At 44.7% G+C, this 24,252-nt stretch overlaps 1 protein-coding gene across 1 annotated transcript in view; it reads left to right on the top strand.

Moving 5' to 3' along the window:
- Positions 1-24,252, top strand: part of LOC142557006 (uncharacterized) — a 304,338-nt gene that overhangs the window by 116,764 nt on the left and 163,322 nt on the right. Inside the window, exons 13-19 of the mRNA XM_075668538.1 lie at positions 2,810-2,827; positions 3,438-3,455; positions 3,977-3,994; positions 4,257-4,274; positions 7,967-7,994; positions 11,731-11,816; positions 13,371-13,460. Coding sequence (XP_075524653.1) covers positions 2,810-2,827; positions 3,438-3,455; positions 3,977-3,994; positions 4,257-4,274; positions 7,967-7,994; positions 11,731-11,816; positions 13,371-13,460 — 276 coding nt within the window. The remainder of the gene's footprint in view (positions 1-2,809; positions 2,828-3,437; positions 3,456-3,976; positions 3,995-4,256; positions 4,275-7,966; positions 7,995-11,730; positions 11,817-13,370; positions 13,461-24,252) is intronic.

Raw genomic sequence — 24,252 nt, forward strand, 5'->3', positions numbered from 1 at the left:
GAATTTTCAGACAGGCGTTGTCTTTGTTCCTTTAACTGCTGAAAATATTGTATCTGTTTTTTCAATGCCGCTACCGCTTTCTCGTGCTTTTGCTTACGTTCTTCTCTTGCCTCACGTACAGCCCGCTCGCGCTCTTCCTTTTCCTCTAGGCGCTTGCGCTCTTCTTTTTCTTCTTTCTCTAGGCGCTTACGCTCTTCCTTTTCCTCTTTCTCTCTAGGCGCTTACGCTCTTCTTCTTTCTCTTTAATGCTCTCGAGGCATTCCGTCAGTTCCTCGTCGTCTGCCCCGGTCGCTTCGATCGCCTCAATGATCTCCAGCTTTCTCTTGGAGGACCAACTCTTTGGCCAAGCTCAACAATTCCGGCTTCTTTGTTGCCTTCAAGTTCATGGCTGCCCTTAGTGCTGCTAAACCTTCACTCTATACAACCTTGATATACTCAAACTTCCGTCAACGGTTTAAAGAAAAATCACTGCTATGTACTTTCCAAAAAATACGTAAAAGCCAAGTGATATCTCAGTAAAGAAAAGCCGTGCACTCACCATATGCAGTCATGATCCAGGCACCTTCTTTCCGAACGTTGTTGCCAGGACGAAGAGGCTACGATCTCGTAGTTGCCGTGCAAGTTGGAGTCTCCAGGATTCCGTATCCCAATCGCTGCCAGCCAGTTTCTTGCACCTCAGGGTCGATCCCACCGTTACAACCTGTTTGTTGCATTGGTAGGCGATCCCACTGCAAGTGACCTGTATCTTGCGTACCGTATTGCTGCTGAGAAGTAGCGACGCCTGCCTATCGAAGCTCGACCGACATTACTTATTGGGTAGCGTCGCGTTGTCGGCGAGCTGCAGGCATCCGGTAGACCATGGCGACCGAGCAAGGGCGAGACGAGAATTTGCTAGTGCGAAACTTGGACTGCTTATTCAAAGGTAGTTGAAAGAAAATAAGAAGAGAATGAAGTATGAAGTATGAAGTCTCTCACAAGTACATTTCGGAGCCCCTTAAATAGGCTCTCTACAATCGTGTGGGCGGGATCTTGCTTCCGTGGATGACACGTGACAGGCACAGAGAGAAGGCCCCTCCTCCTGCAATACCGAGCACGGGAAAGAAGTCTATCCTCTTTTCGACGAATCCGGGGAGAGGGTCGGGTGAGTGACCTCCCCTCTTGGCCGGACCCCACGGTAAAGCGGGGATGAGGTAGCACCCACGGTGCCACGACCATGTTGATGAGGGGGATGAGGCATCACCCACGGCGCCACAACCATGTAGAGGGGAAGGGGATGTAGATCTTCTTTTCGACGAATCCGGGGAGAGTGTCGGGTGAGCGACGTCTCCGGCGCGGTGGGGTCCGGCTATACCTAACAGCATGCAGTCATCAGCAAAGAGCCTGAGTTTCACATCAGCATAGTTAGTTATATCATCTATAAATATCAAAAACAAAACTGGAGCTAATACAGATCCCTGGGGAACGCTTGATAACACTGGAGCAAGGTCGGAGGAGTGAGAGCCGTACTGTGCAAATTGGTAGCGGCCATTTAAGTAATTAGTAATCCATTGGTAAGTTGGGCCGTCACCTAATATGTAATTAAGTTTAAGGAGTAGTTTAGTGAGCGAGACGCGGTAAAAAGCCTTCGAGAAGTCGAGAAACATGACGTCAGTTTGAATGCACTCGTTAATGCCGAGGGCCAGGTCATGCAGTGTTTCGCCAAGCTGTGTATAACAGTGGATAATTCAGATCTAAAGCCATGCCGATTCATGTGGAGGATATTGTTCGACTCAATAAAACTTATCAAAAGTTTTAATACAATGTGCTCTATTATTTTGCTGCAAGTGCAAGTGATAGAAATAGGCCGGTAATTAGGAGCTGCTGCATTGCCCGATTTCAGTACGGGAGTAACTTTTGCAATTTTCCATTCAGCATGAAGTTAACAGTCTTTCAAAGATTTGGAATATATGAGATAAAGATATTTGCTGACTGACTCCGCGTACCATTTCAAAAAGCTATTGGGAATTGCGTCTGAACCGCTACTTTTCTTTTCATTAATGCCTAATAGGAGTGAAAGGATACCTGCCTCTGATAAATTAGGCGTTCCTAGCAATCGGTTATCCTGACTGTAAAAGGAAGGATTAATCTCCGCAGTACCATTATCAGTTGTGAAAACCTAACAAAAATAGTCGTTAAAATCATGAGCTCTAGCCTGATCCAGTGCATCTGGTGAATCGGATATTCAGAATATTGCCAGGCCAAACCCATAATACCATTCAGGTCTCCACTACTACTACTATTGCTTCCATAGAATAAGTGTTGTTACTAAAAGAGGAAAAAGATATTGCATCATATTGTTTCAAGTAAACTGAGCGGGCAATTACGATAAAGGATTAATGTGTATTCGCTATAAAAGCAGTCGAATAATGTAAGCTACTGCAGCAGAGCAGTTCTTGCGATTGTGACATCTGCGCCTTTGAAAGATGTCTTGAAACCAGCAATAATAAAGAAAATCCCACTGAAACGTTTCTGCCTTGCTCTCATTATAGGCGGCCAAGATGCACTGTGTGTTCTTTGGTCAAACAATAAATCGTAGCATCTAAATATCTCATCTCGCGAACACTGAGCGACAGAAAAATAATAAATCGAAATAGCACGCAAACTAGAATTAGCCCTCAAATTCCCGTTAACCTGAATGTTGTAAAATGGGCAGCGCATAACTTTGTTTCTCCTACCAATATTTAGCAGCAACTTGAATACTAGCAATGCTAAAGAAAATCCTCCTGAAAAATTGTCTTCTTGCTTTTTCCTTCGTCTGCTTTCATTACAGGTGCCAAGGAGCCAGTCCGTGAGTACCTTGGTGAAACAAATAATGGCATTTAAAATAATCTCCTGAAGATTGAAGGACAGAAAAATTATCAATCAGAATAGCACGCGATTGGCACCCTAGAATACATGCTAAAAGCTCCGCTAGCCAGAATGTTGTAAACTGGACGATGCACAACTTTCCTTTCCCCAACCATATTTAGGAGGAGCCTAACAACCGTAAGGACTAAAAGGAAGAAGAGCAAGTGAAGATGCAAAGAGAAAAAGACGAATGGTAATAGAAGGAAGAGTAGGCTTTCGCCGATCACCTCTTGAGAGAGGCTCTGTAATTTTTGCCTTTTTGGCTTTGTTGCTTTCATTACAGGCGGCCAAAAAGCAGCCCATGAGTGGCTTGGTGAAACAAACCAAGGGATTGAAAATCCAATCTACTGAACAATGAAGCGCAGAAAAATATTCAATCACACTAGCACGTGAACAGCACCATAGATTAAGCACTAAAACATCCACTTAACTGAATATTGTAACTCAGCAACGCATAACTTTTTTTCTTCCACCTATAATTAGGAGCAGCCTAACTGAAATCCCACTGAAAAGGTTTGCCTTGATGCTTTTTTTTCTTGCTTTCATTGCAGGCGGCGAAGCAGGAGCTCGTGAGTACATTGGGCAAACAAAACCATTGCATTAAAAATACAATCTCCCAAATATTGAGAGACAGAAGAATAATAAATCAGAATAGCACGCGAGCAGTACCCTAGAGTACGTGCTAAAAGCCCCGTCAGCCAGAATATTATAAACTGGGCATAGCACAACTTTTTTTCCCAACTATATTTAGGAGGAGCAGAAGAACTAGCAATACTACAGAAAATTCCAGTGAAATATTTTTCCTTCTTGCTTTTGTTTTCCTGATTTCATTACAGGCGGCCACGAAGTCATTGGTTTGCTGAAATAAACCATGGCATTGAAAATCCTATCTACCGAATATTGAAGGGAACGCGAAAATCAACCTAGAATAAGCGCTAAAGAGTCCCTTAACCAGGATCTTGTAAACCGCGCAACGCATAACTTATTTTTATGCCGCCTATATTTAGGAGCAGCCTGAAAATAAGCAATGGTAAAGAAAATCCCACTGAAACGTTTTTGCCTTGTTTTTCTTTTCTTGCTTTTATTACAGGCCGCGAAGAGGCTGGCGGTGAGTACCTTGGTCAAACACCAAGAACCATGACTTTGAAAGTACGAGTTCCCGAAGTATGAAGGACAGAACAGTAATAAATCAGCACAGGACGCGAACCGGGCTTTAAAATACGCGCTAATAGTCCCATTAGCGAGAATATTGTAAACTAGGGGACGCGTAGTTTTTATTTATATCTAGGAGGAACCTAAAATCAGCCATACTGAAGAAAATCCCACTGAATCGGTTTTGCCTTCTTGCTTTTTTCCTGCTTTCATTACAGGCCCCCAGGAAGCCGCGCGTGAGTACTTTCGTCGAACAAACAATGCCATTGAAGATCAATCTTTCGAATATTGGAGGACAGAATAATAAATTACAAAGCCTTCCCTACCGGATAATGGGGTTAAGAGAAGCTTGTCCTGTATGCAACTGGGCTTGGTCATGGACAAGGTGCCGCGTTGCTTCGGCGTCCCGCTCCCTCATCTCGGGATCTTCTCGTTGCTGTAGGATTGCCTGGACCCGGGCGGCACTAAAGACACGTTTATAGCCCGTCGTTATACTTCGGGCGCGTCGGAGCGCATTGGCCGCCTCCGGTAACGTTGATGGGGCCAGCACGTCGAACTATCGGTCGACCTACAGACCCTGTTGTGCTATCGCCAACGTGACGTAACGTGTGCGTGTGTTCACGCTACGTCGGACAATATTATTTCGGCCTCAGCGGCTGGATCCGCGTGGGGACGGCGAGCCATTTCACTGGCGACTTCTCGCCGTCGCACGTCGAACGCTACCTGTTTCGTTGAGGAACGCACAACGCGTGGCCGTCACATCGCGTTTTTCGAGATTGAACTGAACGCCGACGAAGCCGCGCGAAACCTTTTTCTGCCCTTTCCCTTCTCCGCGGAAGCGAAACGGTTCTGATTGGCTGCGCGCGTGGCGGGAGAGCGTGCCAGTTCAACTGGATTGCTTGCTCGCGCTCCGGCGCTGGAGCTGCTGTCGACTCGTGAAAACTGCTGTGCTCTGGGAGCAACCAGGTTTTTGCGTGAGCAGACCGCCACCGAATGCAAGTTTCGCTTGAAAAACTTGGCTGACGCTTAAGCTTTGCCTTTAAGAGTGGAACGCGATAGATTTCCATGATCCCGGGCTTCTTGTCAGGATTCCCGGCAACCGCAGCTTTTTTTGCAGACGCAGGTGAGAGTGATGGCCTTGTTGTAAAGTACCGAGCTGGCCGCGCCACTCGAAAAAGCGGTTTCTGCTTGAGTTTCGACGTAACAGAAGTGTTTTCTGCCATATCTGTAGGTTGTGTTCAGGTCCTACCTTTCCGATATTTATGCGCATTTTACTTTGAGGAATTTGAGTTCATTAACGACTCCGCGTCATGCGGAGGGCCTGCGGGGTTGCGGTTCAGAATGATGTTTTCTTAAGTGACGTCCTACGCTGACGTAGGATATTTTGCGGTAGGGGGCTCTTAACAATAGCGCACTAAGACAAAGCAGCATAGCACGCGAAAACTAGGCCCCATTAACCTGAATACTAACCTTTTTTACTCCTATTTATATTTACAGTAGCCTATTTTTGTATATCATAAGAAGCCAACAAACACTGACACCAAGAACAACATATGGGAAATTACTTGTGCTTAATAAATGACATAAAGAAACGATAAGTTATTGGAAAAGAAAATCGATGAAAAATTTACAACTTGCCGCAGGTGGAGAAGGATCCCACAACCTTCGCATTTCACGTGCGATGCTCTACCAATTGAGCTACGGCGGCTTAATTTCCACCTCCCCTTTCTCTTGTATTTAAGTTTCCTAGTATAACCATGGGAGTGTTAGCCCGCGCCACCACTCAGAAACCTTGGCGGCGGATGTGGAACATCCTTTCTGCCGCAGGCGTCACGAGAACGTGAACTTTTTGGGTGAAGGCAAGTGGTCAATAAACAAGTTCCTTGGCGGAAGTTCGAATTCGCTGACTGGAAGCTCTCCCAAGAACTAGCACTATTGTCGAGGGATGACATCTGTGTCTTGAAGAAAAGATAGTGTCGTTGCTTACTTCACAGCAGATTGATGCTGTATGGAAATGCATGACACAAACTAAAGGACTGGTTACCAAATTACGAGCTCCATGATGTAGTGAAGAATGAGAAATGCGCGGAAGCAGCAAAACACGTGCGGGCACTATCACAGGATGTGATGCAGCCCCAGCGCCAGGGGCGTAAGTATTATGTGCCTCAGGTACAGGTGCGATCCTTGCAATATTGCACCAGTCACATTGGACATTCCATATGACGTAGACTATGGGATACAGCAAATTAGGTCCAGGCCGTGCACGAGTGCCGCAGGCGTTATGAGAACCTGATCTTTTTGGTTGAAGTCAAGCGGTCAATAACCTCACACATGCCATCTGAAGGCGTCAATGTTGCCGGATTCCAGACCCTTGTTATGTAATAAACGAGAAAAAAGGGGGTTAACCGAAGGGCCTGATTTTTATTCATCGTATCATGAGGAGCCAACAAACACTGACACCAAGGACGACACAGGGGGAATTGTGCTTAATAAATGAAATAACGGAACGATAAATTAATGGAAATGAAAATAGATGAAAATACAACATGCCGCAGGTGAACGATCCCGCGTCTTCGCATGACGCGTGGTATGCTCTAAGCAATGTAGCTCCCGCGCGCGGTTTCCCCATCCTCTTTGTGGGGTATTTCTGTGTTATTACGAGAACTAACCCCGGGAGCGTTAGCAAGCGCCACCACTCACAAATCTTGGCTGCGGATGTTGAACATCTTTCCGGCCGCAGGCGTCACAAGTACATGATTTTTCTGGGTGAAGACAACTGGCCAGTAAGCCCGCACATGCTACCTGAAGGCACCAATGTCGCCAGATTCGAGACTCTCGTTATGCAAGAACGAGTACAAAGGAGGTTAACCGAGGGGCCCGATATTTATTACTCGTATCATAAGACGCCAGCAAAGACCCTAAGGAAAACATAAGGTAAAGAAATGATAAATAATGCCAACGAAAATTGCATGATCGCATGATAACTCATGCTTGGCTTTGCTGATCAGAAAGATGCAGATGTCATCTGCCATTGCTGCAAGTACATTCCCTATACTTTGTTCCATACATAGCAGTGAACGCTGAGGAGGCTAGAGGGACGTCTTGCAGTAGCTTCGTTCGCACTGGGATACAGTTCGATGTTTTTTGACTGCAATTGTCTGCAACTATTTTTTGTATAGGCTCAGTAATAGAATGAAACAAGCTTTAATCCTTAGAACGAAACATACACGCAGTAGTATAGGGCTGGTAAGAGGTTCTTCTGGATCTCTTTTTTTGTTTTTGTTGTTCCTTTTCGGTTTTTTTTTGTTAATTGGCCACCCGTGCATTATGACGTACATGCTCTCGCCAGCAAACGCTGGTTGACGCACAGCGCAGAGTGGTAACTTTTCTTGACCGAACATCTTGCGTAGCATCCACATCGCTGACTGCTATGTACGGAACGGAGTATAGACATTCGTTGGTCGACTTACGCATTTTCAATATCTTCTCGACCGGCCTCTACAGGTGGCAACGCGTGTGACGCTCTGCCGGTGCCCAAGAAATTTCTTCCGTTTCACGACTAGGCACCGGCTTATCCCCAAGTTTTAACCACGTTATTAAAGCCATATAAACGAGGTGTCGCCATTAGCTTCTATCAGCGTACTCTTTGACCGTAGTCATAGCCTTTAGTTCATGCAAGAATTTATGGTTCTTCCGACAGTCGCCAGAAGCTTCGAGTATCTCCGACGGAATTTTGGTGCTTCCTTGTCCGTAATTAGTTGTGTGTACCCAACGCCCTTATTTCTCCTGTTTCAATTCGTGCATCTATCTTTTTCTGTTTACGTGGACAGCGGATTGAGGTTGTTTGGTGTTTCATTGAGCACGCCTGTGAAATCGCCGCGTTTTCTACGTGCACTGATTTTAATGCCCTTTCGTTTTTCTTTCACAGGATGTGATGCAGCCCCAGCGCCAGGGGCGTAAGTATCATGTGCCTTACGTATAGGTGCGATCCTTGCAATTTTCCACCAGTCACATTGGACATTCCATATGACGTAGACTATGGGATACAGCGAATTAGGTCCAGGCCGTGCACGGGTTTAGTTCACACTGTATTATTGATCTGTCTGGATACAGCAGCTACTGCTTCGGACATTACGCTGTATGTTTTCTGCAAAGAATAAATTTATGTGCAGGTTATTGAAGGATGGAAGTAGCACATGTGAATCTCTGTGCATGAACCAAAGTTTTGAAGGATTCCCAAAGTGTCCTAGGATAGGAATAACATTCTTTTAATGCTGGCAACCAACGGTTTAACGTGTCATGACGTTGGCCAAGCGTCAACCCGGAGTTATGTCCTACTCTGCATTATCCCAGTTCGGCACGTTTATGGTGGGCCGTGAGCCTTGTCCTTTTCGAGCGCATCTCAGGCCTGCTGGACGGCCCGTAGTTGTGTCCTTGTCTCTCTCTCTCTCTCTGCATATATATATATATATATATATATATATATATATATATATATATAATATTGCAAATTAAAAGAGAAGTAGTGTCTTGTAGTATTGCTTGCTTGGCATATTTGAGCAAAATTCCAGCAAAACATCAACACGAAAGCCGTATGTCCATAGCAATGTTACTAAAGAGCTCTATCGCTGTCACCACCTTACTATAGTGCTGAACACGACAGAATGTATAAATGCTCGCCACACGTTCCTCGGCGGAAGGTCTAATTCAGTGACTGGAAGCTCTCCCAAGAACTAGCTCAGTTGTCGAGGGATGACATCTGTGTCTTTAAAAAAAGATAATGTCGTTGCTTACTTCACAGCAGATTGGTGCTGCATGTAAATGCATGACACATACTAAAGGACTGGTTACCAGAGTACGAGCTCCATGCTGTAGTGAAGATTGAGAAATGCGCGGAAGCAGCAATACAATTGCGTGCGGGTGCTATCGCAATTCTGGGACTTTGCGAATGTATGTTTCCAGCACGTAAAATCGCAAAGAAAGAACTCGCGTCGACAGGCCAAGAGAAAAAGTTTGCAAACTATATCTGTGGTAGAAACAGGAGCGAAAAATGTACAATAGAAATAGTAGAAACCAAGGCCATAAGGCAAACCTATCGCCTTTGGCAAATACGGAGGGAGATTGTCTCGAAGTCGAGGCAGATTTTCTCGGTGCACGATAGCCTTTGAAGCAAAAATACGCGCCATATGGGGCATTAAACCATCCGTTTACTTTTGCAGAGCCCGAAGCATCCCCGAATGTTGATGTTCGTGTTCGTGTTCAGCTCCGGCTTCCCATACAATCATTAATGAAATTGTAAAAGACTGACACAGTGAAACCCAGGAAACCATCAGGTCACTTTTCAACGCCATACTCTTTTTAACGCCATACCACCATCTACTCCGCATTGAGGGAAATATTAAGGACTGCTTCATTCATAAGGAAGAGGTGTAGTGGTTAGTTGCACACTATGGTTGTAAAAATGAACTCGCTTAAATGTCATTCCAGGCACTATGTTATTGTGCACCGCATGTTAGACGCAGCTGTAAATAAGTTGCAGCACGGTGAAATACGATGCGTTTACATAAATATCCAGAAAATCTCTTGCGTACTCTTTAAACACAAAGGAGGTGCAACGCCAGTCCCAAAGATTGCAATCAATGATGACAAGCTATCGAGGAGTGGCGTGCATAAGTTTTTGGGAATCGCGTTTTTTCGTCATAAGTATCCGAGGACAAAATTCCGGAAGACAATGAACGTTTTAACTTATTTTTCGCGCAACCTGAGGGTAGTGATCGGAAGTGTGTCCTGAACAGGAGAACCATGTCCACTCAAGCCTTGACTATGGAGCTGAAATTTCTCATTCCGCAATGCCAAGTGCAATAAAAATATTAGACCCTTGTAACAATTTCGGTATTCATGTTGCGACCGATGCTTTTACCACATCAAAACTGAGAGCTGGGTGAGCTTGTCGGGTTCCATCTTAAGAACTGCGGGAAAAAAAACGTAGACAAGCTGGAGAAAGAGCTCCAGTGTTTGCCGTTTTTGTATAGCTCGTCTGCGTCCTTGTCGCGCACTTTATTTGTTAACATGGGACCCGTGCAACTTTCAGGACAAGTCCGATCCAGAGCCTCCATGTAGTCAATTGAGCGATCTCTTCGTTTTCATTGGTCGTATACCAGTACAACGTATTTTCTGAAAGTACACTCTAACATCTTTCTTATTCAACCACAAACGACCATCACCATAAACAACCATAAACCATCTGCCACACTTTCATAATCGACCTACAGCATGCGAGCTGTTCTCACGTGTAAGAAACCTTAGTGAAGAAATAGGTGCCCAACTGCTTGGACATTGTCTTATGGCTCAAGTGAAGCTGTTACGGCCATGGCAGTGGCAGATTGTTTTTAGAGGTCAGTAAGCATGCTCCGGAGACGTACATTAAGATGTACTTCATTGTACTCGTGTCCAGAATTTCACATAAATGCATTAAAATTATGCGCCGTTGTCTTATGCAGCAGTCGGTCCCTGCTTTTTAGTATCCAACGTTGTGCGCCTTAAGTATGTTCACGGCAGAAGGCTAGGCAATATGAGCTGTAAAAATCGCCAGGAAAAGGTAATTGTATTTAGACTGCTTAAGCGCCAGAAAAGCTTCAATGGCTCTCCAGAACCATAAATAAACATTTTGTCAAATTTTTATTCGCTGCTTCATGCTACCTACACATTATGTCTAGTTACTATGGACGTTCAATTTCATCTGCAAGCACGCTGCCTTAGGTGCCTGGGCACACAGGCATCTAAGGGAGCGTGCTTGCAGATGAAATTGAACGTCCATAGTAACTAGACATAATACTTCTATATCAGTTCTTGCCACGGACCTGAACCGAGCTTTTTTTTTCAAAAATTAAGAAATAATTCTCAACGAATGTGGTAGACTGCAACGTCAAATGAGCTGCATCTGAATGGGCCACGTTAGGGATGTTAACCTCCAATAAAGAAATACGACAGACTGAGGTAATTTTCTGTCGATTTATATCGCCATATTACATAGCTTGTTGGCACATAACCCTCTTTTAAAATTCCCGCACATAACCGTCTTTTATTTTCCCGCAGTTTTGAACATTCTACACGAGCCAAAATATTCGAGTCGCATGCTCACACTGAGGGCTGCTGCTACGATATTAGGCTTTGTAGAGGATGTGCTTCCGTGTCCATGCGTTTCAGGGTCCTGTCCAAGCATTATTGCTACTGACATCCCTATCTTTTCTCCCGTCAGTACGTCGTTGCATATGTTTCATATCTATCGCACATCTCACGCCTCGCGTGTCAGTATCATAGATTTATTACATATATAATTTGTGCATTTTCTAGCGAATGCGAATGCTGGTCTCGATGGAACCATGTTGCATGTACCCTTCGAAACTCGGTTCATGACCACTGACCGCTCATCACCACAGTCTTGGGGCGCTTTGGCCACAATTCGCTCTTGCACCAGTAACTTCAATAATTATCACCAATTCTTTACAAGTGGTGTCGCCGCTTCCTAAACTCTTGAGATAAGTTTTCCTGGTTTAACGTCCCAAATTTATAACGTCGGTAAATGAGAGATTGCGGCTATATTTAGGACTGTGATGCGTGCATAATGCAGCTTTTCCTAGAGAAGTCTTGAAAGCTAAACTCACCCATTGTTATTGAAAACTGGCAATGCAGTGACCGTTCGCAGTATGTGGCCTTCGCGGTCACAATTCTCTGCCTCGTCGCCCTGGTGCTGGGCTTCTTTTTCTTCGCGACTGACAGTAAGTAAAAAAAACTGATTGAACTGGCACATGAACTTGTGCAGAATGATGAGCCCAAATGACCGCACGGCGCGCATACGTTTTGTGCTTACCAATGCTTTCAAGAGTATAGAGGGGGTCGATTTTATGAAGGCGGGTGTATTTTTAGAAGCCGCTTTATTCCTGCGCAGATGCGCTATTCAGGCGTCTTTCTATTTTTTTGACGCGGTCGCTTACAGAGCAGTAATTAGGATTCCTTGTGAATAGTTTCAAATAAAGCTAGGATTAGGCGTGAGCTCGCCCGCTAGATTAAACCTGTTTTTGACTTTCAACGTTACAGAGTGCGGTCAGTAAAATTGCTTCAGTCGAATAATTGCTCACTCCAGAGGGCACCAATCCACCACAGGCTGAGAATTCAGGCGCTAACTGAAAGCGGACCGCGGGTCGCTGGTCATAACGCACTGCTGTCAGCAAGGCACCACCACCTGTCCTCACGTAACGTTAACATAATGCAACCTAAACTTAACCAAATCGAATGACTAAAATCGTTTTAATGCTCCCACAATATTGAGCCCAAACGAATGGATGATGCTCTTATGTAATTTGCTTACAATTGCTTTTAAAAGCACGCAGTGGGTTGAGTTTTAAGAACGCGGGTGTATCGTTACAATCTTTAGAAAGGGGATATCTTGTAACTATCCTCTAAGAAATACTAAGTTGTGCATCTAAATAAACCTGTTTGTCTGTTTTCTGGTACCTATTTCTGGTATCAATTGCATCGTTTCAAATGTACTATAAAAGATATTGGAAATAAAGCGTTTTACGGTGAATATATTCAGTAGGTCGGGAACCCTGGAAGTGTTCGCATTCTTTCACTTACCTACACCCCAAAAGAAATGCAGTCCAGAGCTCCCCAAAATGAAATGAAATGAAAAGTAAAAAGGCTTTATTTCAGATTGCATGTAACCAGTATTGTTTGCAATATTTGTAAATTTGTATATCTTAAATAAATAACAAAATTAGCTCACCGAGGCGACACTATGTGAATGTTCTGGATGCTTTGCCGCGTAATAGGTGACCGATTTCCAAGGCCTGTTTCAACCGCACATTTTATTTCTTAAATCCACGCATTGCGAAAAGATTCTCGAAAGTTACTGCATTCAGGGAGATATAATGGCGCAAGTGGGAAGCCACACAAACCTGATTTATATGTGAATTTTAATTTAGAAATTTCCGTGTAAGGCTTATAAGAAGCCCCCCCCCCCTCTCCCCCTGTTCCGAAAGTGATGACTGGGAAAGCTGCTATATTGTGCCTTTAAAGTTCCCGCTTCAAGAATTGGTTAAGGACGGTACACGTAATGTTTCAGGTGAAAAGGGAATATTGAAGTGCTCGAAGTCAAATGAGCCATGTGGAATTATCAGTTACTGCGCTCTGATTCGGGAGATTGCAGGTCTATCTCTGGTTTATGAATGGGACAGGGTACAACACGTGTTGATCTAGACGCGTTTCTGGTTGCAAATATATTGAACGGTGTCGTATAGCTCTCCCTATTTCGCTTCACAATTGTGTTCAAGGACCGGTCATGGCGAGCACGTCCGAAAAAACCACAACAGCAGTGGTTGAAATGACAACTACGACAACCGCCAGGCCACCTGACCTACCAGGTGAGAATTATGAACATGACGCACCTTAAAGAACCACGGAGCGTTAAGTCGTAGCGTGCATTTGATTGTGCTTGGTGATACATCCGCAGGCTGTAGTGAGAAAGTGCCTGCGTGTTGTTCTTTTTAGCAGAGACATGTTGTGCTGATCTATCAGCCGTCATCCACTAACGCCGAATTTCTGCGCAAGATTCAGGAAAACCCGTCTACGAAAGGAAAGCAAATAATTCAACAGCAATCCACACTCCGTGTGCATTTACGAGTGTGCTAAGTAGGAGCGGTCCGGTGCTGCCTGGGGTAACGCTCCAAAAAAAAAAGAAAAAGCGTCAGGCAGGCGTAGTGCATTGTATTTGTTTACGAGGTCAATTTTCAATATTTGAAACATTATCACTGATCCTGCTCAGCATGTTCTGAGTGATATATATGACGCTTTGATTTGTATAGTGTTTCGGCCTTACTTTGATTTGTTTGCATATACATTCAAATCTACTTCACGCAATTTAATAGGAATGATTGCACGAAAGAAAGAAGACTACAAGCGCGTTCGCTTATTGCTCTGGTAAAACATCATAACATATTTGTCGCCTGTAATATTGCGCCCTCTAACGAAGCATGGACATGGTGTAGAGCCATGGCATTGCGCATGCGCCTCCTCTCGTTCACATGTGCCGTCAATTCAACCCCTCCTCCCCAGCCTGCTCGTCAGTGTCGCGAAAAGAGTGACCTGTGTTTCAGCCGTTCTGAGGTGCGATAACTCAGTGCACGCTCTATTTTAGGAAAGACGCCAACCCGCCAGCGCAATCTTTAACTCAAGCTGGCCCAAAGAGGGAGTAATAGTAGACACACGATCACGACAGCACGCGCATGTGCAATGCTACATCTTCACACTAGACGCCTCCTTTGTTGCTAGAAGGCAGTCTGACCTGTGCTCGCAGATCCCCCAGCGCGTTGTTACTGCGTGTACGAAAGGTGCATACAGAAGGCACTGCTATAATGTTTTGAAGATAATCAAGAGTTTGCGATGTGCACATGCATTATGTTAGTAAGCATAGATAGATATACGTGCAACTTATTCTTCCGCTGCCTACATACTCGCTCTATCCTGCGGCTATCGATAACGGATGAATTATGTCCCGCTAATGGCGTCATAGACGCGAAGGATGTTCGTAGAAGTCAACCATTGAACACACTGCAATGATTGAATTACACATAAAATGAAACTCACACAAGGAAAGCCCAGTCCTTCAATCTGCAGCATACGGGGAAGCTGCACATAGCGTGCTCTAACCACTTCCTTCTCGTTCCCAGATACCTTTGCCAGACGCCAAGCATGAAAGGTTCGAATTAGTGCAGCATTGAGAAGGACGAAGACACAGGTCATTGCTATGGGCACCACGCTATTCGGAGTAGGCGCTATGAGCAGCAGGATTGAGAAAAGTAATCTTTGTACAGTTCATGTAGTCGTCACCAATACGTCTTATTTTAACTTCCGTGGGAATACAATCCCGAGGTAATGGAATTCCACTAACCCGTAATTTGTGTGCCGTCGGTTAAAAAAAATATGGCTGACCGTTCCCATGGCTGACCGTTCCCCTACCGCAAAATGGGGGTATGCGAAGATTATACGGCGTGCACCTGACCTTCGACATAGTTAAGTAACCCACAAGTAACTGTGCCGGATTGTTTTGGCTAGCCGCTCCCCTTTCAAGGGCGAGTGGTGGTGGTGGTGAAAAACTTTTACTGGGGAGAATATCAAAGTAAAGAAAGGGTAACTAAAACGCAGCGTTGTGGGCGGCGCTCGTGAGACCCTTTCCTGCCCTTTCCCTACCCGGCGGAAGCGAAACGGCTCCGACTGGTTGCGCACGTGGCGTGACCAAGCGCCTGTGCAGCTGTATATAGAAATATATACAAACACACAAACCCAGGCTAAGGCGAGCATGTACAAAGAAAATTTAAAATCAGAAAAGTATATAAGTATGTAGAAGAAACCAGACCTTTCACTCAATCTGGCTCACTTACGCCCACATCGCACGCTCTTTGACATGGAAGACCTCGGTTATCTTGCATGTTTGACGTCAGGCAGTCCCCGTCATGCGTTCATTGTTTTTATGCCATTGTCATGTCGTCGTAGTCGTCTCATCGTCGTAATTCCACTTCTGTCATCCAGTTTCGCCATACCATCATCGTCACGTCATCGTCATACACTCGTTCTCATCCGATTATCGTCATGCCGTCATTTGGCACGCTGTCGTCGTCATATAATCATTATCTCGTAATCATCTCGTTGTCACGATCCGGCGCCCAAGCAGCTGTCAACTCATCAAACCACCCTTTCCCTCTGCTGTTCTGCTCTGGGAGCAACTGGGTCTTTACGTGACTAGACATCCATCGAAACTTCTGAGCCAATACAAGCTTCGCTTGAAAAATGTGTTTTCCAGAGCCCCTGTCGGCCATTTTTTACTCTGCGGGAAGAACTGCTCGGTTATCTTGTCTACTAATTTCCGATAAGTTGGACAGCCTAACATGGGGAACGTTTTATGGTAGTCGCATTTCTTGTAAGCGCCACCCAAACCAGAACGTGAATACCTGGCTGTTTTCAAACATAATGCAGACACTTCAGCTTTGCTGCAAAATCATTTCGGGATCTGTCCATACCCGCACAGCAGCGACCAGAGGCACAGTACTTAATGTGTCACTGTGTGCATTAAAAAAAAGAAGTAAACTCGCAGTGTTTGCGAAAATTACAATCTTTCAGGCTACAGTGAACTGAAATTACGAAAGGTCGTTTAGTTACGGAGAGTTGGAAAGGTCCCAGATATATTGACTTCGAATAAATTCTTCATATTCAAAAAACTCTACAAACATACGGAAAATTACTCTAGCTGAGGCAAGTTGGAAAATGCTGCTTGCCACGCCTAAACAAGGTTAACGAGAGTAGCATTGTTTCCATATTTCAACCATTTTCAGTCTGTCTGTCCGTCCGTCCGTCCGTCCGTCCGTCCGTCTGCTCTGTGGCCTAATAAGTTTACATGGGCGTCCAATGGGTACGCGCTGCCTGTCGTGATGCCGTCTTAATCATAAACGTACTGAAATCTGGGCGAGTTGCTAGCTATTCGTTATGAATCCGTAGCGCGCACAACAAATGAGACACAAAGCAATGGTAGCATACAGCGCGGACTTGCACCTCAGTTTATCTATGGAAATATATATATATATACACACACCCAGGCTAAGGCGAGCATGTGCAAAGAACATTTAAAATCAGAAAGGTATATAAAAATGTAGAACCCAGACTTTGCACACAATCTGGCTCACTTACGCCCATATCGCACGCTCTTTGACATAAAAGAGCTCGGTTACTTTGCATGTTTGTTTTTACGAGAAAACAAAATCGTTTTATTACAAAAGCAGGTTTAGAATGATAGCTTTTGCAGTGGTTAAGCGTGAGTGATTGTCGATACGTTTATTTAGACGAGCTTTAACACACCGGCCGGTCTGGCGTGTGTAAATATGGCCGCAGGTTAGTGGCAACATGTACACTACACCAATTTACATTTTATGAATTTGGCGTCTTCTTTGAAAGCACACACTTTTCTCAATCTTTGGCCACCGCCTGGCAGATTCGTTGCAGCTTGAGTCCGTGGGAAAATCGATCCGACAGTTTCATCGCTCTCATTTCAGCTTCGTGACCTGACTCTCGTCGTAACGTCACCGCCATGGTTTGTACGCCAACCCCAGTGGCCAAACTTCTCTAATACCTCGGGCCGCTATGTATGTGCTGGTGCCGTGGTGCCGTCAGTTCGTGCACCACCGTCGTTTCGGCTTTGCCATCCGACTGTCGTCATGACATCGTCGGCACACCGTCATCGTCGTGCATTCGTTGTCATATAGTTGTCGGAAGGCTGACCTGGTTCCTGCAACGATGATGCATGTATGAATCGTCGTGCCTGCAGCTTCGTCATTCAACTGTCGTAGGGGCGTCGTCGTCACCCCATGGTCACCATACCGTCTTTAGGCTATAGTTGTCGTCACGTCATTGCTGTCATACACTCATCGTAATACCATTAGCTTTACAACGCTGTTATGCCACCGTTGTCATACAGTCGTTCTGATCTGTTTGTTATCCCGCCTTCATCATGCCATGGTGACTGTTCCATATTGTTATTCGTCATCCGACTCTGACCACGTCTTCGTCACGCCATCATCGCTGCACAGTCGTGATGCATTACCGTCATTCCATCCTCAACAAATCGCCTTCTTCGTTCCATCGACCTTGTTTCTCCTTCGTCATTCTATCGTTATCATGCTGTCGTCATGGCAAATATGCCTAAGTTGTGAAAGCATCGATATTGCGCTGACGCCAGGCAGTCCCCGTCATGGGTCCATTGACGACATGCCATTGTCATGTCGTCACGTCACGTGTCACGTCAACGTCATACACTCGTTGTCACCCCATTATCGTCATGCCGTCATTTGGCACGCTGCCGTCGTGATATCATTGTCTCGGAATCATCTGGTTGTCGTGATGCCGTCGTCGTCACGGTACCTTTGTCATTTCACCGACGTCATTGCTTATTCTTCATTCCATCGTGGTGATAACTTATGATTTGATCTTCCTCAGGTAGTGGTCTTCAGGAAATCATGGCCATAACGCCATGCTCATGGATGACCTAGGCAAGCGACGTTAATACTAGGTCTGGTAGCATGCAGTCCGAGCGACAAAAGATCCACAATGACCACAAGAGATTTTAAATAAGCGTGACTTCAGCAGTACAGTGTCGCTACATTGCTTGAAGGCTAACCGCATTACCGTCGGCATTCTTCATTACGGCGGCACTGGGTCTTGCCGTAATTTTTCATTTGAACAAACCCACAAATCCCACACAAATTTTTTATCCTCGCTTTAGAAGATGGGGCGAAACTTCTTGGTCTGTTATCTGGTGATATTTTTTTAACCTTTAAGTATGTTTTGTCTTTTTCTTATGTACTAATGTTTTCTATTTTGAAGTTCGAGTAATAATTACGTGAGATTTCGCAGGATGATTTCCGCATAATTTTATTCTGACAACAGTTGTGTTCCTGCTAAAACTTGTTGCACAACTTGGTCAGAGGGCAAAACATAGTCGTGGATAGGGATTGAAAGGCTGCAGTGTTTAGCGTTCGGCGTAGTGTCTATTGTATACCGCGTCGCCCAAGGGTCAGGTTTGATGATGGCATTCGTTTGTTCCATCAACAACGAAGGAACCAGTAGCGCTACAGAAAAGCACCGATATTTTTTAAAGCTAACTTTTGTTTTTATTTACAAAGACATGGCCGCCTTTATTTGCGTCAGCTCAGTGGATATTGTGGTGTCCTGCTAAACGCGATTTTATGGGTTCTGTCAGTGCTGGCAAACGAAAGGAGCGCGTGTACTTTTATCAAGAAAACGTACCAGCTTCCGGCTGCAGTGTCAACATCTCAGTGCAGATTAAACGCAAAATACCCGTGTATCATGCATTGGGTGCGCGTTAAAGAGCCACAGATGGTCGAAATTCGGAGTTCCCCCTTCCGCTATGGCTTGTCCCGTAATCGCATCATGTTCTTGGCATGTAAAACCGGAGCACCTACTTTCTGTTGTAAGGCATCATGATGCAAATAAGGTAAGTTTCAAACATGAAAAAGAAGTGGCTAAGGGTAAGGCAGGCTCCGCAAGATGCAGCAAACATTGTTGCGTCTGTGCACAGTGTCGTGGCATGGCGGCCAGTTTGGTGAATGTACTAAAAAGTGACTGTCAGCGTGTTAAAAGGGACATTTAGTATTCCTTAAAGGTAATCATGTCGCGAATAATGGTCGCAGTGCGTGAACGTCGAACAGCCGAAATCTGTGCATGTCCCCTCACGACTTGATCTGATGCTACATAAAGATGCGAAAGCACAGTAGAAACGCAAAAGTTAACGAGTTGGTGTGAGGGCGTCGTAAATGACAAGCTCAAAACACACGGACTAAGAAAAGAGAGAACGCTAGCGCGTTCAAATTGCAACTAAATTTAATCGAAAAAAAACAAGCAACACATTCATGAAAAACGCGACGGACACTCTGTTTGGTCCGCGTCTTGCGCTGTTCCGTGTGCCTGTAAAGCGAAAAAGCACAACGACAGGAACCCTTCTTACCTTTTGCGCTATCACGTGCGGTTCATAATTACGAGTTGTAAGTTTAATGTCTGGGCTGTTCCTCTTAGGCAAGCTCGAGAGTTGACGTAGAGCTAATCAACTAAACAGATCTGCGTCATGATGGGAACTCGACACCTTCACGTAATTATGTAGACAACCTGCCCATGGTTCCATGCATACGTCATACATACAGGTGATTCGTTTGACGAGAACAGTTGAGTGAGGCGCTTACCGGTGATGTCTGAAGACTCGACACATTCTATGATTAAAAAAAAAATTAATTATGGGGTTTTACGTGCCAAAACCACTTTCTGATTGTGAGGCACGCCGTAGTGGAGGACTCCGGAAATTTCGACCACCTGGGGCTCTTTAACGTGTACCTAAATCTAAGTACACGGGTGTTTTCGCATTTCGCCCCCATCGAAATGAGGCCGCCGTGGCCGGGATTCGATCCCGCGACTTCGTGCTCAGCAGCCCAACACCATAGCCACTGAGCAACCACGCCCGGTATTCTATGATTTTGATAGTATATATCAAAGCACTAATTGAACGGGAACCTCCCGATTTAAAGGAAGCTAACGTTTTGAACTGCTAGCATACCCGCCTTCAGAATTTTATTCAGAAGTTTATCGGAATTACTTTGAGCGTAGCTACATGTAATAGAACATGGCATTTCTTGGCATTTGGGCAAGCAAGAGAGCACCCGCAGTCTTCCGAAGCTCAAACCGCTGTGTAGATATAGCGATAATAGACCTTCGAGGCTATTCTAAACGCATTTGATATTTCAGGAACAATTCTGGCAGGCTGAATAATAACTTGTTTCTTGTTTTAGAGGTTAGTGTCCTTGTTACATTATGTTTTACTTTCTCCATATTTTGGAATTTTTTCTGCAGCTACAAATGCAGAAAACAGGAACACTTGTTAACTGTTTCCTGGTAGGCCTAGGAGAATGTAGACGAAAGCTCCTGTACTTGTATTGGGCTAAGCGTAAACCTAGACTGGTGGTATTATGTATTCCATAGCCTTCATGGTGGTATTCACTCAGCAGTATTGATTTGAGGCATGGCCTCTATGGTTGCTTAGTGGCTTTGTTTTGTATTATCTCGTGCGCAAAATACTCACATTATAGTGAACACACCACAAGTAGAATCGAAATTAAGCTTTTTTTCTGTATTTACCTAAGGAACATAAAGTTGTAGAGAACATTAATTTGTTTAGTAAAGTCTGCATGACCGAAGTTGTTGCTCTTAAACTTATTAATGCAGATATGCGTATTCTGCAATTCCTTGTGCAGAGCAGGGATCACTGGCCCTGATAGAACGAAACGTAAAAGAAGTTATACGCATTCTTAGACAAATAGAGATGATAGTTCCATGAAATTGGTTTGCAATGCAGAGCACTGTCTTTTTTATAAGGGCAATACGTCAGTTATTTCTGTACATAGTTGATCACCCCGGAACTTGATCCATGGAGCATTCTCAGTTTGTGCGGCCCTTCTTGAAGGGCCGCACAAACTGTGCGTGTTTGTCAGGAAGCCCCAAATTTTAAATCGAGGCTTTCTGACAAACACCAATACCCATTTTATTAGGAAAAAGTAATTGCCTCATGTTCTAGCACCTGCTTTCCTAAGCGACGTATACTTTGTAAATGGTAACTGGTAATCTTCTTGCACTATCCGCATCGTTATGAATTCTTTTCGTTTATGAATAAGTTTCAGCCTGTGTGAAATGCAGCTCGTCTAAAGAATGTGTAAAGTGTTTCAGGTGTTTGTGAAGGCCAATAAAAGTACGAAGCTTCTGTTTAACTTCGTACGTTGAAACGAAGAAAACACCACAGTTATTTGAAAGCTGGAAGGGGAGAATAAATGCAGGTACTACACATTATAAGTTTGGACGGTAAGGATTTCAAAAAAAAAACACCTGTTGCTGCTACTGTAAAATTCCAACCAACCATTCTTACACCAACCATTCTTACAGGTACATTGTGGTGCAGGTTCTAAATAATAGCGTGGTTCTCTATTTGCGTGCACGTAAGCCACAAAGTCCTCCTTGTCGCGTTGTTGGGAAAAAGTGTTGGTGCACAGGAAGATAATTTACGGAATTCGTGTGTAAGGATCGTCTCATCTCCCTGCAACGCTCGTATCAAATTTTCCTCTTGCTTTTAGTGCAGTAGATTAAACAGTCAGATATAAGGGATGGGGTTCACATAACATGTAAACTACATTTGGAAACTGTTTCAGGCAAGATTATCTGCGTGACACGCATTGCGGCTGAAAAAGACAGTGCGCAGAAATTAATGGAGCTTCTTAAAGAGCTGTGTTCAAAAGTTCTACTTTTGATCGACTTTGGCCAATACGGAGAGGCTCGGCAAAGTAAGTACACTCTTTTTGCGAAAAAAGGTAATTGTAACGTTTCCTTTGGTTTTGCTGAGACAAAATATACTCGAATGTGCTTAAAAAGCACAGATGCTTTAAAGCGATCGAGTTTCCACCGACGCAGTAGCGGCAAAATTACTGATAAGTTGGCGCCCTTATCTCAAGTAACCTTATTTTTTAGTTTTGCGGTTTAGTCGGTGCGATGAATGCAGTCAATGAAAGAGTGCTGCAATTAACCGAGAAAGTGGCGAATAGGGAAGAACCATGGGGTCAAGGAGAGGTGCAAATACAAACATTCTGTGTTAAAAACATAGAAGGGGGGGGATTAACTTAGAATTTCAGCGATATGAAGCGCTGAATATATCCTTTGTTTTCAGCAAAAAATACCTCGCGCCGGTGCGGAACATACATTTTGTGTGCGAAGCCAGGGTGTTTCCCAAGTTGACATTTCCAAATTCCCCGAGTTTTCAAGGTTTTCCCTCAGTGCGGTTGCGAAATTACGATTTACACCGAACATTGTTTTATGTCAAGACGGGCTGACACGCATGTTAAGAAAACGACTTAATCCAGTTTGAATACCAAGAAGTAGTGTTTATTTTATTCAATAAGAAAACAGAAAGGACGGGTTAGTAAAATGCACAGCAAATAAAATATATTCGAAAAAGAATGGCAAAGCCCATTGCAAATTGAGTCGAACGCTTTCAAATACGAATAAAAATAGATGCCTGCAGAAGCAAATATTTCCATGAGCTATTTAGATCAACTGATAGCAAGTTCATTGGTATGAGGCCCTAACTTCATCACATGCGAGATTCCTCTACTATCTTGACATATCTGACATCTAACAGCCCGCGCCAACGCCTCAGTGTTGCATTTAAATTATTGCTTTAAATAGTCATCTTGGTTTGGATGAGGGACACCTGCATCTAGGCGTCAGCCAACATATTTTGTTGAGCTCAAGCTTTTTCAAAGAAGTGGCGGCACACATCCTTTTCCATTCATTACTCAATGAGTTAGTCCTTTTTCTCGTCCTCCTTCCGCCACGCGTTCTCCGCGCGGACCATTTGAAGCATCGTCTTGGTCTGTTGTACAGTCAACGTCCAATTTTTCGGACTCCCTAGGGGGCGCGAAGACGTCAGAAGAAATAAATCCACGTCATCTAGCGTTCTTAAGGGCTGAAATCGCCACAGGCGCATCCAAAAAAGCTCCGAAGGCCTGACAGTAGGCCTGACACTAAACCTGACACTAGGCGCCCTGTGAACGCGTGTATCATTAAGGAATACGTACTGTATCCAGTGACAATTGTCCCGTCATACGCCTTTGAAGCTTCGCTGCAGTACTTTGCGTAAGCTTCACGCGTAATAGTTGTGTACTGAAGCAAAGTTGATTTTCAGGAGCCGGCATTATGCAAAGCATCGTGCTTTCCTAGCTTCGAAGCCAATCACGGGTATTACAAAGGCGGTGTCTGTGCCGTTGCTGACAGCGCCCAATTCATTTATTAAAATATATGGCACCGGCAAGCAAGAAGCGTAATAGAGAGCGTCGAAGGAGCTAGCCCTAGCGTTGCCGCGGTGGTGGCTATGGCTGCCAGCGGACCTGCGTGCGTGAGCACCGGTTCGACGCGGCGAGATAATCAAAATGGAAGCGGTGGTGGCTTTCATTAATGCCGTTTTGGGTCTGCGGTCAGGACAAAATTTCGACGGCGAAGGGTTCCGGCATCCGAAATTTCAGGCGTTCTCATACATTGGCTCTATGGGGTACGACGTGGCGGTGTCGCGAAGCCCTCCGAATTATCTGGCATGTCGCAAAAATTGGGCGTGGACGGTACACTGCAAAACTCTTCCAACCGATGACACAACGTCAAAGTCGACTCGTTACGATTCCTCTCACTCGGGCGAGCATCAGGGCGACTTTTGTTCCCTCTCAATAAATTTAGAGCTTATTTTCCCTGATAGAAGCAGAAATTCCCTAGTTTTCCGTATTTCCAGGCTATTCAAAATTCCTGAGAATTCCTGCTTTCCGCGTTTGGTATACACTCTGGAAGCACTGCCAATAGACCAACAATAGCGGCAGTAAAGTCCACTTCCGCGGGTGGCTATGTACTAGGGAGTGTGAGGGTTAGCCAACACCTCTCACGGTTGTATCAGTGGATCTGGAACGTTGTTTCTACCTCGGGCTTCACGAAGTGCTCAACAGCAGTGAAAGATCCACTGCATCTCCGAATGAGCTGACATATAGGCTGCAGAGACAATCCACATTTTGGGTCTTGGGC

Source organism: Dermacentor variabilis, chromosome 9 (genome assembly GCF_050947875.1).
Source record: "Dermacentor variabilis isolate Ectoservices chromosome 9, ASM5094787v1, whole genome shotgun sequence".
NCBI classification, from domain to species: Eukaryota; Metazoa; Arthropoda; class Arachnida; order Ixodida; family Ixodidae; genus Dermacentor; species Dermacentor variabilis.